Source organism: Fukomys damarensis, unplaced genomic scaffold, assembly GCF_012274545.1.
Source record: "Fukomys damarensis isolate Sample0158 unplaced genomic scaffold, DMR_v1.0_HiC HiC_scaffold_15, whole genome shotgun sequence".
In the NCBI taxonomy this organism is placed as follows: domain Eukaryota; kingdom Metazoa; phylum Chordata; class Mammalia; order Rodentia; family Bathyergidae; genus Fukomys; species Fukomys damarensis.
Window position 1 is genome coordinate 13,772,198 of NW_022900927.1, and position 14,466 is coordinate 13,786,663.

At 35.5% G+C, this 14,466-nt stretch overlaps 1 protein-coding gene across 1 annotated transcript in view; it reads right to left on the reverse strand.

Annotated features, from left to right (window-relative positions):
* The window catches only part of LOC104856201 (mucin-19), a 70,237-nt gene extending 61,815 nt beyond the window's left edge, over window positions 1–8,422 (reverse strand). The window contains exons 1-2 of the mRNA XM_033763894.1: window positions 8,338–8,422; window positions 6,196–6,269 (exon numbers count right to left, since the gene is read on the reverse strand). Coding sequence (XP_033619785.1) covers window positions 6,196–6,269; window positions 8,338–8,422 — 159 coding nt within the window. The remainder of the gene's footprint in view (window positions 1–6,195; window positions 6,270–8,337) is intronic.
* Between the last annotated feature and the right edge of the window lie 6,044 nt (window positions 8,423–14,466).

A 14,466-nucleotide genomic window follows, 5' to 3' on the forward strand; every position in this document is an offset into this window, starting at 1 on the left:
TGAAGCTTTTCCACTTAGAAAACTGGGTGTTAGTTTTTTTTTTCTTTCTTTCTATACAGTTATGGTTGGTTAAACAATACAAATTTTTCTCCTGCCTGGTGATAAAGATGCTACCTAAATATCTACCTCAGCAACTTCTAGGCCCCAAGGTTTTACTAAGCTCTACTGAGGATGAAAGGGCTGTGCATCAACTCATCCTCCAAGAGCAAGCATTTCTGGATTTTTGCAAAGAGCAATTCTCGAGGCATGTCCCTTAATTCCTGAGACAGCCTCATAAACACTCAAAAGTCTTTTAATTTTGTTGATAAATCAGGAATAAATGGAAACCTTGTATCTGGGATTTTTCTTAAGAAATAATAGCCATTTCTATGGTAAGTTTCATATATTATAATAAATACTTTAAAAGTATATTTTGTTGTGTTATGACACCATTTAATAAATGCTTTGAGCTGGATATAGAAGTGCATGCCTGTAATCTCAGCACACTGAAAAGCTAAGTCGGGAGGATTGTAAATTCAAGCCCAGCCCGGGAAAGTTAGCAAGAAACTGTCTCAAAAGAAAAAAAAAATTTTTAAAGGGTGTGGGAATGTAGTTTAGTACAAAGGTTCTGGATTTATGCCCCGGTATTCCAAAAACAAAAATCCTTTCAAAAATTATAAATTTGTGCTGGTAAGAAATAAACACATTTATTAAAAGTAAAAACAAAGAATATTTATATTTCATGCAAAGTATAAGCAAAAAATATATAGCGAAGCACCATATAAGATTATGAAATTCACTATTAGTAGAAGTGATTGCTTCCTAGTGGTCCATTAGATAATCTCCTAGGTAGTTAAAAAACAGAAATGTTTTATCTTGGGCTGGGGATTTAGCTCAGCAGTTCGGTGCCTGCCTCGCAAGCACAAGGACCTGAGTTCAATTCCCAGTACCACAAAAAAAAAAAAAAGCAAAGAAATGTTTTATCTTAATCATATCAAATAATTATAGCTCTCCGTATCTTGGTCCACATAGAGATGTAGAATGTATGTCTTGTGCTCTATCCCCACATTTAGAAACAGATGACATTAAGGTACAGAACACCTGTTCCTTTTTCAGACTTTCCCTTTATGTTTAGATAATGCCATGTTCCCCTACTTTCCAGAAATAGAACTAAAAGAAATACATTTGTTTCTAAAAACTTTTTCATTTTGCCGAATTTTTAATTTTATGAGTACTGATTTTTGTCTTTTAGTTACTTTCACAAATTGACTTTCTGAAATGGCCAGGAAATTCGAAAGATGCTTTCCCAATGAAATTTTGTTTTGATGATCAACCAAACTTTTAATTAGTGAAACGTTCGTGATTTGTGAAAATCATGATTATCAGTGGGATGGGGGAGATTAGTCTTAATGTGAATATGTGTTCAAAAAGAGATTCATCAAAGCATTCATGGCAATGAAAATGGGTAATTACAACATTATTTGTGTTTCACACACACACTCCTTTAAGACGGGCTTGTTAAAGCTGAATATTCAGTAAAATGAAAATAATACAGTTATCTTACATAGTATCCTGGTGTAAGGTGTAAGAAAGATCCTCCATCAGAAAAGTATTTGATGATAGATAAGAGTAAATATTACTGCAAATATATATGGGCCTGTCAAATTGAAAAGTCAAAATTATTCCTTACCTTTACAGAAGACGCAAAGCGCCACAAGCAGTTGTAAAAAGATCAACTTCATGGTGGTGATTTGGGACCTAGAAGCGGACATAAGTCATCCTGGAGAATCAGGTCCACCAGGGAGCCACTAGCTTGAGGTTTTATAGCCCTCATCCCACTGACTCTTATCCTGGGGGAGGTGTGCTAACTCTGGTGATGACAGAGCTAAGGTCCACAATCACAGTGTGCCAAAGGTGAAATCCACTTTAGGTCACTGCAGTGTCTTATTTCGGTGACATCTTCTATCTTGGACCAAGTCCATCGAATTTAAAATCAGACCATGCCGTCTTGCCGCCCTGAGCAAACAGTTCAGCCAGGAAATAAAAGCCTCAAGATTGAAAGCCAAATATGTTGGCAATGTACATTTATCTGCACCCTATTAGTCATTGCAGAAGGCTTAATACTGCAAGAAATTCAAATACTGTCACTGTATTGCAATGGTCTTTCCTTTAACAAAATGTACTTTAAACATAACCTACTTTGAAACCAACTCTTTCCTTATCCTTATGTTAAGAAAAATATATAACTATCATATAGGTACAACTATAGACCACTAAGACATTTAAATATATGATGGTCACAGTAACAGTTTTATTATACACAAGGATGCATAATACTCCAATAAAACATTGTCACCATGTGCTCATTATCAGATGCACAAATAAGTACAAATACGAAAATGAGAACATCAGAAAAAAAGGTTTAGGAAGAAATTAATTAGAAAATGTCACTCCAGTGTGATCTATCTATAGAAAGTTCAAGTTAACATGTAAGAGGAGAAGATCTGGTCTGTGTTGAGCAAGGTACAGACGGAATTTAAGTTATCTCTGGTGCGAGTCAGGTGGACCCGATCAATGAGAAGCCAAATCCACAGCCTGAATGAGATCACCTGTTCCTGATGACCATCAAAAGAACACTCCAGTATGTAAAGGAAAGACAGGCCTTATTTTCCCCCAAAGAAGCATAAACCCTTCAAGGAAAGGAAATATAATATGGACCAACCTCCCTTTCATTATGACCTTTTGCGTGCCCATTTTCCAACTAATCCAAACAAACAACTGATTCCTTTCCAAAGGGCTTACAAATGAGCCCCTTGCCCCACCAAATCTACTTAGTCTACTCATTGAGTCCCTGAATTATTTTGTAAGGGGACTAAATCTCACAGATTTAAATATTTTAAGTGTATTCACCAGTTTAAGTTCACACATTTACTGAAGGCCAGTCAGTTTTAACTCTGACAACCATGCTGGTATTGGAGTTTTTTCAGGGAATTTGAAAAGACAGATGGACACATTCATGTTAGAGAATACAGGTCCTCAAATCAGAGAAACAGCCACAAATAGCGGTGATAAAAGACTGACAGTATTTTTTTAAATTAGCTCAGATGGTTTCAGTAACCCACAAATAAAGACTGTATAAATAAAGACTTAAGGACATTTTTCCAACACAGAAAAAAATTATAGTTAGTGGGAACATTGCCTTTGAGACATATGACTCAAAATAGCACCACTTTGCATGATGCTCCTTCATTTCCACGTGAAGACCTGGTCCCAGAAAGCCCATTATTCAGATTACCATCATGACATAATGATTCTGCATGTGCTTAATAGGAGACTTAGATATATAGGAAAGAAGAAGAATCCACAAGTTTACCTACAGATTGTTGGGGGAAATTAAGAATGTACAAAAGAGAGCGTTTTAATAATCAAAGTAGGGGAGAAATGCTGCACAAGTTCCAAGAAAGATGAGATTTCTCTTGGGCGAATTGGTGAAAGTGGCAGGGAGAGGCTGGTTTAATGAGTTCCCTACAGGGAAAGCAGGTAAGACTTGGACATGCAGAATCACTGAAGATTTCCTAGTGGAAAATGCATTGTGGGTACAGTTAAATGCAGTTCCAATATTTGAAGTTTCATGAATGAACTCTTGCTTTTGATGCAGCACTGTTTCTGCTCTCTGGAATACTCTCTCCATATGTATCCACAGAGCATTCTCTCTTGCTGCATTACAATGAAGGTTTTAATGATGTACTTTACAAAAGGCTATTATCTACTCATACAAGCCATAATTATTTTTCTTCAAAATAACTTATTCAGTGTCATTATTCAACTTTTGCTCTAACGAGTCAATCCTCTCTATATGTAAACAATTAAAATATGAATAATTTGCATGTTTTAACTACACATCTGAAAAGATGGATCAATAACGCATGTCTTTGGTGACATATTTTCCAGTAAATTTTGAAGTAAATTAAGGTTTCTCCCTTATGCTTTCATCATCGCAGAGCACCCACCAGATACCAGCCTCTCATCTCACTTAGGTCTCTGTTGAAATAGTACCTTAAAAAAATGAAATATAACCTTCATATCAAGACCACTCCTGAACACATAAAATGACTGACCTCACCCTACAGTTCTTCTCCACACCCATTTTCTGCTTAACACTTGTCTGTTACATTTACCACCATGCAATGTACATGTTTTAATCTAATCTATTTAATACCTGTCTTTAGTACTAAAATATCAGTTCAATCAGGGCAGAGGCCTAGGTGTGCTTGATTCATGGCTGAATCCCAGTGTCTAGCTTGGTATGTGCTATGTGCTCAAAAGAAAGTGAGTGAATGATTTAGTAAATAACTTTGTTGGGCTCAAAAATAGATTGAATAATAATAGCAATAAAAGATAAATAGGTTTTACACCTGCAGCTATTTAGATTAACAGATGTAACTCAATATATAGAACATGCATTGACTTAGACACATGGTACTAAAACCAAAGAAGCATTGATGGACAAGAAAACGTTCCAACCTGACTGGAACTTCTAACTCAAACTCACCCCATGTCCGGGATAGGAAGTTGTACCAGTGCATCTAGTTGGCTTTTATTGATTTCACCAGTTCAAATTCATCACAAAATAGTGGAGAATAATCACAAAGTTTTAATAGTGTTTCACAGTCATTTCTCACTGTAATGCTAATAACCATAGATAAAACCTGAGCTACAGTAAAGCTAAAAATTAAGATCACCATGATTGTATAATAAAGGATATCACATAAGTTGCATTTATATGCACTTTTTTCTTATTCTTATGAAGAGCAAATGATTGTCTAAAACTTTTTACCCTTTCATGTTTCAAAGTATGTGATTGATATCATGAGAAATAAGAGAAAAATATACATATATATGTATATGTGTGTATGAAAGCTATCAATTTGGCAAATATTAAATAGGATTTTTTTTAAGAAAAATTTTTTCTAGGAAGTAGATTCATTTTCTTCTGGAATTTCTCATTAACTAACTTCTTTTAACAAGGATATTAAGAGCTTTAACTCCTTTGTAATGGTGTACAATTGGATACAACCATTTGACAGTATGAAAACATGCAGTGCATATCTCCTGTAGATAGTTTAAAAGCATGTCCATCAAAAAGAATAATAGCCAAATGACTATTTCTTGATTTAAAAGGATGTGGCTTAACTGTCTATGCACTTAACAATATAATGCTCAAGAAAAGTTCAACAATGGAAAGAATAATGTCATCATGATGAGTGAGATTGCTCTCATAATGTTTGTACCAAAGGAAATACAAAGAATGTTAAACAGTATCTATTTGGACTGTGGAGCAAGAGATTCTCTATTTTTGATATACATTATGGTCTCCAATTTGAAAGTTGAGTGTCTGAAAATTAGAAAATTTTTGTTACGGGAATTTTTATCCTGGGAGAAATAAAAAATAAACTTTTGAAGAAATATCACAAATTGTTTGAAACAAAATATTTGACGTGGACAATATCTAATTTTTCTACGTGTATCACCTCCACTTTAACTTTTAAATTTTTTCTTAGGATAGCATCTAGAAGGCAGAGGAAACTGACAATATTGGAGTGGATTTCAGATTGTGACTTTTATAAGAGTGCAGACAAGAAATTTCGTTAGGTTTGGGGGAAAATACTACATTGGCATTGATACTTACAGCTGTGCTACCAACTTCCCTGAGTAAAACTGTAGGAGGAATTTCACCAATGGCCGTAAGACACGTTTCTGACACATGTCCTCAACACTCTGTATTTATTCTGCCCAATCAGCTCCCCAAATTACTGTACAGGATTCTTCCACTTGGCTTCCTCTTTGTAAAATTCATTCCTGCCTTCGCATTCTCACTGTATCTTCATTAGACACAAGGTATGATTGAAAGATATAGCGAAGGTTCACATTTTTTCAAAAAATTACTATAATCAAAAGTGAACTGTCACTAAACCCCCATCAAAAGACTTCTCCTCATTCCCAACACACTCATCCCACCGTTCTTGCCCCCTTCGCAAGTAGTTGTAGAAATATCTTAGGCTGTATCTTTTGTGAGTATCTTAGGTTGTACTTTCACGGCTGCCTCAATGCCCTGAATCGATTAAAAAAGTTTACATTTCCTTGTCATTTTTAATTTGGGGAAGAGCCAGAAGTCACACAGTTCCAGATCCAGTGAATAGGTGAATGAGAACACACTGCAACATTTTTACGAGACTGCTTTTCTGTTGGGCGGTACTTTACAGCAGCATTCACCATAGTTTCGATCACACCTTGTAAAGATAAACATACCTGTTAAAGAGAACGTCCAGAACTGCTTCAGTGGTGGCAACAACAACAGATGCGAAAAGCAAAGCAGAAAATTTTGAGGGAGATTAATGACAGATGTCTTGTACTGAAACAATTTTCAGTTTTAAAATTTTATTAGTACCTGTTTGCCTTACATAATAATGACGTTCCTTGTGGAGAGTTGGTACCTGTACACAACACACCTCCCTTCTTTTTGTCAACCCCTTCCTGCCTCCTCCATCTCTTGATCCCCTTTTCATTTGAGAAAGACCCATCTCTCTACTTCCGAGTGTCTATCTTTTTTGTTCTTTATTCTTACTTTGGTTTTCTCATGTAAGAGAAACAATGTGATATTTAAGCTTGTGTCTTATTTCCCCTAACATAGGTTTCAAATTGCATTCGTTTTCCTACAAATGACTCAAGGCTGCCCTTCCTTACGGCAGAGTAGTACTCCATTGTGTATAAATGTCACAATTCTCCATTCTTCTGTTGATAAACATATAGGCTGCTTCTGAGACTTCACTATTATGAAATGTGCTGTTACAAACATGGATATGCATTTATCACTGTAATGAGATGCCTTTCACTCTTTCCAGAAGATACTAAAAAGGGAATAGCTCGGTCAAATAGAATTTCTAGTTTGCATTTTTTTGAGGAATCTCAATACTGACTTCCATAGAGATTGTACTAGTTTACATTCCCAACAATGTAGAAGGGTTCTCCTCACTCCATTTATTATCTGATTTCTTGATGATAACCACTCATTCTGGGACAAGATGAAAGGTCGGTGGTGTTTTAATTTGCATTTTTCTAATGACCAGCAGCGTTGAACATTTTCTTAGGTGTTTCTTGGCCATTTGTACTTCTCCTTCAGAGAAGTGTCTATTCATTTCAGTCGCCGATTTTTTGTGGGGGTCTTTTATTTGGGGGGACTAATATTTTTGAGCTCTTTATATAGTCTAGATATTAGTGCTCTGAAAAACAGCTCGCAAAAGTTTTTTCCCATTCTGAAGGTTATTTCTTCATTCTGTTGGTTGTTTTCTTAGCCAAACAGAAGCTTTTTAATTTGATATGATCCCATTTGTTGATTTTTGGTACTATTTCTTGTGCCTTTGGGGTTCTGGTAAGAAAGACTTTTCCTATGTCTTCAAAAGTTTTACTTACTTTACCCTTCAGCAGATTAAAAGTTTCTGCTTTAACACTAAGATCTCAGATCAATTTGATTTTAGCTTAATATACAATGAGAGATAATCTGCATGTGTATAGCAATTTTTCAAGCACCCTTTATTAAAGAGGCTATCTTTCCTCCAGCATATTTTTTTTCCCCTTTGTGAAAAATCAAATAACTCAAGGTACCTAGGGTTGTTTCTGAATCCTCTATCCTGTTCCATTGAGCAACATGTCTGTTTTTGTGCCTGTACAATGATGTTTTGATCATGGTAACTTTGTAATTTAACCAATTACATGATTTTGATGCCTCTAACTTTGGTTACTCAGGATTGCTTTTGCTCTTCTGGGCCTTTTCTGGTTCCATGTGATTTTTAAGATGATTTTCTCTAGTTCTACAAAGATTGCTGTTGGTATTCTGATTGGGATTGCATTAAATGTATGTGTCAGTTTTGGAAAAATCACCATTTTGCCTATATTGATTCTGCCTATCTAAGGACAGGGGATATCTTTCCACTTTCTGATGTCCTTTTTAATGTTCCTTTTTAGAGTAGGTCTTTCACTTCCTTGGTCAAGCTAATTCTTAAGTATTTAATTTTTCTTGATGCTATTGTGAATCATATTGTTTTCCTAATTTCTTTCTCAGTGAGTTCACTGTTGTTGGACAGGAGCACTATGGAGATTTCTGTATTAATTTTGTATTCTGCTACATTGATGAATTTATTAAATCTCTTGAGTCTTATGGTTGAAGCTTTTGGGTCTTTTATGTACAGGACACATCAACTTCAAGTAGTGATAGTTTCACTTCTTCTTTCCCTATATACATCCTTTTTATTTATTTTTCTTGCCTGATTGAACTGGCAAATGTTTCAAGTATGGTGGTACCTTGGTAAATGGAACTTAATTTGTTCCATGATTCTGGGGAAGATGGCTCCATTTGTGTTCGTTCAGGGAACGTGGCCATGGACATGTTTGGCACCTGATGTGGAGTTTGCAATTGGGAGCAAAATTTTGCTGAACACTTCTGTTTGTGAACCGAATTGTTCACGAACAGAAGTGTCTGTGAACTGAGGTATTACTGTACATGTTGAATAGAAGTGGTGACAGTGGACATACTTGTCATATTCCTGAATTTAGAGGAAAGTTTTCAGTTTTTCCACATTTAATATGATGCTGGCAGTAGATTTGTCATAAATAGCTTTTATCAGATGCATCAGATGGGATAAGGTACTGCTACACATACTTTCTTCAGGGCTTTTATGATGAAAGGATGTTGCATTATGTCAAAGGCCTTTTTTGTATCTACTTACAGGATCATGTGATTCCTGTCCTTCCTTCTGTTTATGTAGTATACAACATGTAGTTTATATTGATTCATATGGGTGGCACCATCCATGTATTCCTTGGACGAAGTCTTCCTGGTTATGGTACATGATCTTTTGAATGATGTGTTGCATTCTGTTAGCCAGTACCTTGTTGAGGAATTTCACATCTATGTTCATTGAGGACACTAGTCTTTCTGCTTTTTGGTTGAATCTTTGTCTGGTTCCAGGAATGACTTTGGGAGTACTCCCTTTTCAATTACCTAAATGGGCTTGAAGAATATTGACATTAGATCTTCCTTGAAGTTCTTATAGAATTTGGCAGAGAAACCATTAAGATTTGTGCTTTTTGTTGTTGGTGGTGGTGGAGATAGGTTGCTAGTTAGTACTATAATTTTATTGCCTGTTTTTGGATTATTCAGGGATTTTATATCTCCTTGAATCAGTTTTGTAACTCATATCTAGGAACCTATCCATTTTTTCTGAATTCTCCAATTCACTGGTATACAGGTTTGTAGTATAGTTGCTAATAATCTTCTGAATGTCATCAGTGTCTGTTGTGATTTTACCTTTTTTTCTAATTACATTGATTTGGGTATTTTTCCCTTTTTTGGTAAGATTGGCTAAGGGATTGTCTATTTTGTTTATTCTTTCAAAGAATTAAATCTTCAGTTCATCAATTATCTGTATTGTTTTAGTTGCCATTTCATTGATATCTGCTCTGATCTTTATAATTTCCTTCTTTGTACTAGCTTTGGATTTACATTGTCCTTGTTTTTCCAGTACACTGAAGTGTATCATTAGGTCATTTAATTAGGCTCACTCTATTTTTCTGATATAAACATTCATAGCTATAAACTTCCCTAAGACTTTTTTATTGTGTCTCACAAGTTCTGGTACGTTGTACTAGCATTATCATTTAATTCTAAGAATTGTTTTATTTCTTGATTTCTTTTTTGACTTAGATTATTCAAGAGTATATTGTTCAATTTCCATGTATTTGTATAATTTCTGTGATTTCTTTTGTCATTGATTTCAAGTTTTATTGTACTATAATCTTATTATAATAAGCAAGGTATCAATTCAATTCTTTTGCATTTACTTACACATTGCTTTATTGTCTAGTATGTGGTCTGTTTTGGAGAAAGTTCCATGTGCTGCTGGGAAGAATATGTATTCTGTTATTGTTGGGTGGGGCACTCTGTAGACATTTACCAAGTGTAAGTCTATTTGTTGAAGACATCTATTAAGTCTATTTGTTTTATTTTTATTTTTTTTTGCATCAACTGATCTATTTGCGATGGTAGGATATTGAGTTCACCCACCATAATTGAACTGATATTTATCTGATCTTTTATGTCCTTTGTTTTATGAAGTTGGCACATCATTGTTTGGTGTGTATATGCTATAATTGTTATTTCTTCCTGTTGAATTCTTCCTTTAACCAGTATGTACTGCCCTTCTTTGTCTCTTCTCATCAGTTTTGGCTTGAAGTCCACTTTGTCTGAATATAAAATAGCTACTCATGCTTATTTTCAAGTTTCCTTTGCTTGGAATATGCTTTTCATCCTTTGATTTTTTTTTTTTGTCTGTGAATTTCTTTTTGGGTTGCATGTGATATGTGTATACAGCTTACTATTGCATTTTGTTTCTTGATCTATTATGCCAATCTGTGTCTTCTGATTGTGAAATTGAGACCATCACATTGAGAATTATTACTGAAAAGTATTGACTCTCTTGTGTCATTTCATTATTTTTCTGTTGTTAATTCCTTTTTATTTCTACTTAACTGCTTACACTATTTGTAATCATTCTATTGGGCCTTCTGGTATTATTAGCTTTATATTTTTTTCTAGGATGATATCATTGGGAATTTTTCTTGGAGGTCTGGTTTGTCGGTCACGTATTTCTTTAGGTGCTCTTTTATCAATGAAATATCCTACTTTTATCAATGAAACATATTTTTGAAGGATATATCAACCTAAGTTAGAAATTGGTCTTTTTTAGGGTTTGAAATATTTCATTCCTAGCTCTCCTGGCCTTTAAGTTTTCTGTTGAGGACTCTGCTATAATTCTAATGGGTTGTGCTTTATAAATGATTTGTGGATTGTTTTCTACCAACTTTTGTGATTTTATTATTGTGATGCACTGCTGGGATTTTGACCATGATATGCTCTGAAGAGCTTCTTTACAGACTGTGGCTATTTGGGGTTCTATATCTCTCACTTACCTGTATATTAAATTCCTTCCCCACATTTAGAAAGGTTCCTATTATTTAAGTAAATAAGTTTTATGCTACTTGTGATATTTCCTTAATTTCAATTAATCTTACATTAAGCTTCTTTGAAGCATCTAACAGCTGTTGGATCCACTGCTCATATTCTCTCATTGTTTGTAAGGTATCTCTCATGAAATGGTCACCACCATCAGCAGCCCTGTCTTGTTGCTCTGAAACTTTGTCCTCACATTGGCCACTCCTTCTGCCCACACCTTCAACAGCATTTTTATATCTTGAATTTCTGTATTCTACCATTTTTTTATGGACTCTAATCCTTTTCTATACTGGATATTCATGTTTTGTATCATTTTATTTAACTACTCAGCTTGCTACTTTTCCATTAGTATCTTCTGTAGACTCCCTGATTGTTTTCTTAGGCACCTTATCTGTTTAGTTGTATCTTTTTTGTGCACATCAAGCACTGTATTCCTCTGGGGCTTTTTCTTTCCACTGTTATCCTTTCAAATGATTCAGCTGTATAAAGGCTTTATTTCCTCCTCCTCCTAAGTGCCTTGTAAGTCAGGTTTGAGGGACTTACGAGTATTTAAAGACATCCTGTTGCCTTGCCTTCACACGTTTTTTACTTTTTTGATGTTTGCTTTTGTGTAACAACATTTTTGTAATGATTTTTTTGTAATAAAATTTGCGGATAAGGAAGATGTGGTTTTTCTATAAAATGGAATACTACTCAGCCATAAAGAATGAGAAAGTAGATTCATTCATAGGTAAATGGGTACATTTTGAGGATATATTCCTAAGTGAAATAAATAAGTCACACATATGCAAATACCAAATCATTTCTCTGGTGTGAAAAACTAAAATAGTACTCAAAATCCTAATGGACAATTAGCGATGTGAAATAGGAAGAAAAGGACCAAAGGTGTAGGGACAGTGAGAAGGATAGGGAAAGGGGAATAAGGGAAAAGGAAAAAAATATGAGAAAATGTAAAAATGGAATTAAAGTGTTTGAAGGTGGGGAGAGGAGGAGGGGGTGAAGGGAGGGTAGGTACAAGGGGAAAAAATGAGAACCAAGACCTGGCATGTAAAGGTACAAGATCCCAGTAATGAATGTAACTGCACCATCTACCTAGAATGTACCAATAAATTCAATTTAAAATTAAATAAATAAATAAAATTTGCAACAATAATAACATCAAAGGTAAATTGGATATTGACATGCCCTAAGAATCGATAATGTAACACCCTTCATGGTAGACAAGAGATCTTTAATTGCATAAACACTAAAAGAAACCAAATATTGTCCAATGGTAAATATCTACTAAATGGGACAACTTAACCTTAACTAAGAGTAGAACATTATTAAACAATAATAGCATGAAGTTAACTAATTATCCCAAGACTCATAAAGCTTAATAGCTGTACTGGTAAAGATAGAAGGAGTGGGGAACCAGAGAATGAGAAAAGAAAAATTTGAAAAATAATCAATGAAAGATGAAAAGGAGGATAGAAAATTGAGATAGGAATCTTATTGAGGTGTAAAATTAAATTAATAGTATTAAATAAAAATAACAAAAAGATGAAAAAGAAAAAAGATTAAAGAGTAAAATATAGAAAAAAAGAAAAGAAGAGAAAAGAAATAAATGAAAGACTAACCTCAAATCCCAAAATTCAAAAAAAGGGAAAAAAAAAAAGGAAAATTTAAAAATTGAGTCAATTATTAAAAACTTCTATGATTTTTGAACAAGTGCTTTATTTCTAGGAATCTAGCAATGCATGACTTTTTCTGCTTAGGTTTACAGCCTGTTGAGGTGCCCTCCCTGCTCCACAGGCCTCTCTGTCCTTACACCTCACACTGGCAACAATTCAAAACAAGGCACGTGCTTGGTCATGTTGGTAGATGAGAAAAGCAATCAGCCCTCTAGTCTTTGCTGGATATAGCCCATGAGGCAAGCTTCAAGCAGACTTTTGCACTTAATGCCAGATCCACCTCTTCTGGAAGCCACACTCACTAGGCCTGGTTTTTCTCTACAGAAGACAGAGGTCATGTTCATCCCAGCCTGAGCATAAACTTCTCTAGGAGTCTACATCCAGCCCACACCCTCATCATGGCTGTCTCCTGTGGCTGTATCTCACCCAGTCACTGTGGTAACACTGGAAACTTTGAAATAGTCATTCTGTGACTCAGCCTTAAAACATGGCCTCCCAAAACTTAATTCATTCCATGATTCTGCTTACACACTTATTGGTCACAAACAAAATCAAATTTTCCCATAAGGTTTAATGTCACCCAATGCAGTTCTCAAACATGATCACAATCATCTGCCCCACACAAACACAGCCATCTTTCCCCAAATCATAAAACACATTAAATTTGTAAGCTAGTTAGGTAGGTAGATCTAGATCTAAATTTATTATCTGTATCTACATCTATATCTATTTCACTCAGTCCCAAATGATAAATTTGAGTCACTTGTACAAAAACAGAAGAACCTTGAGTCCATCATGTTAAGGGAAATAAAGTAGACACATATGGTTACACAGGGTGTGGTTTCTCTTATATGAGAAGCCCAAAGTATAAATAATAATATAAAAGATGATCAGAAAAAGGGCAGTATACTTTGGGGAAATAGGAGTAAGTCTTTAACTATCAATCATGGCATCAAATGTAAATGGACTAAATTCTCCAATTAAAAACACAGAATCTAAATATTTTTTAAAACAAAAATAATATACCGGCACTTCCAGAAAAACAGCAGAAACAACAAGTCAGCCTCTCCAAGAACTGGAATCCAGACACTGGAAAATAATAACTTTGGGGCAAAAAGAAGGAAAGGTAGAGACCTGGGATCTAGAAAGGATCTGATGGGAAAGTTGTGGCCTGCAGAGAAACTGAAAAGATAGAACATAATGTAGAAAAAGGAAGGGGCAGTGGGCACTTTCTCCCTAGCTGCTGCCTTATGGCTCAGTTGAAAGGAGGGCTGACTTTACAAGAGACATGGTGAATGAGGGTTTCCAAAAACCTTCAGGGTGAAATGCAACAGTGGAATGAACCAATAATGTTGTGAGGTGCTCCAGTAGGTGCGAGAATCCAGCACAAGCCCCTGCCATATGTAGCCTCTGAAGGGAGTGCTTGGGTGCCTTGTCAGGGAGGGAGCTCACAGAGCCAAGGCTTTGGAGCAGCTGCAGGATGCCTTTATTTAAGGGTTCCCAGCTTCACGCATTAACAGTGATTCTAAACCACAGGAGACATCTGCAGTCAAAGAACTCCAGCCAGGCTAGCAAGAGACACCCAGAGGGTTTTAAACTAAAAGACCCAGCTTTGCCGCCCTCCCCACAGCCAGAGGCCAGGGTCAGCCTAAATCTGTTCACTTGAAAGAACCCGGCCCTCTAAGGTTACTGCTTTCTTGCTGGCAACTATACCCAGCATGGATCTGGGATTTGACTGCCCTTTTT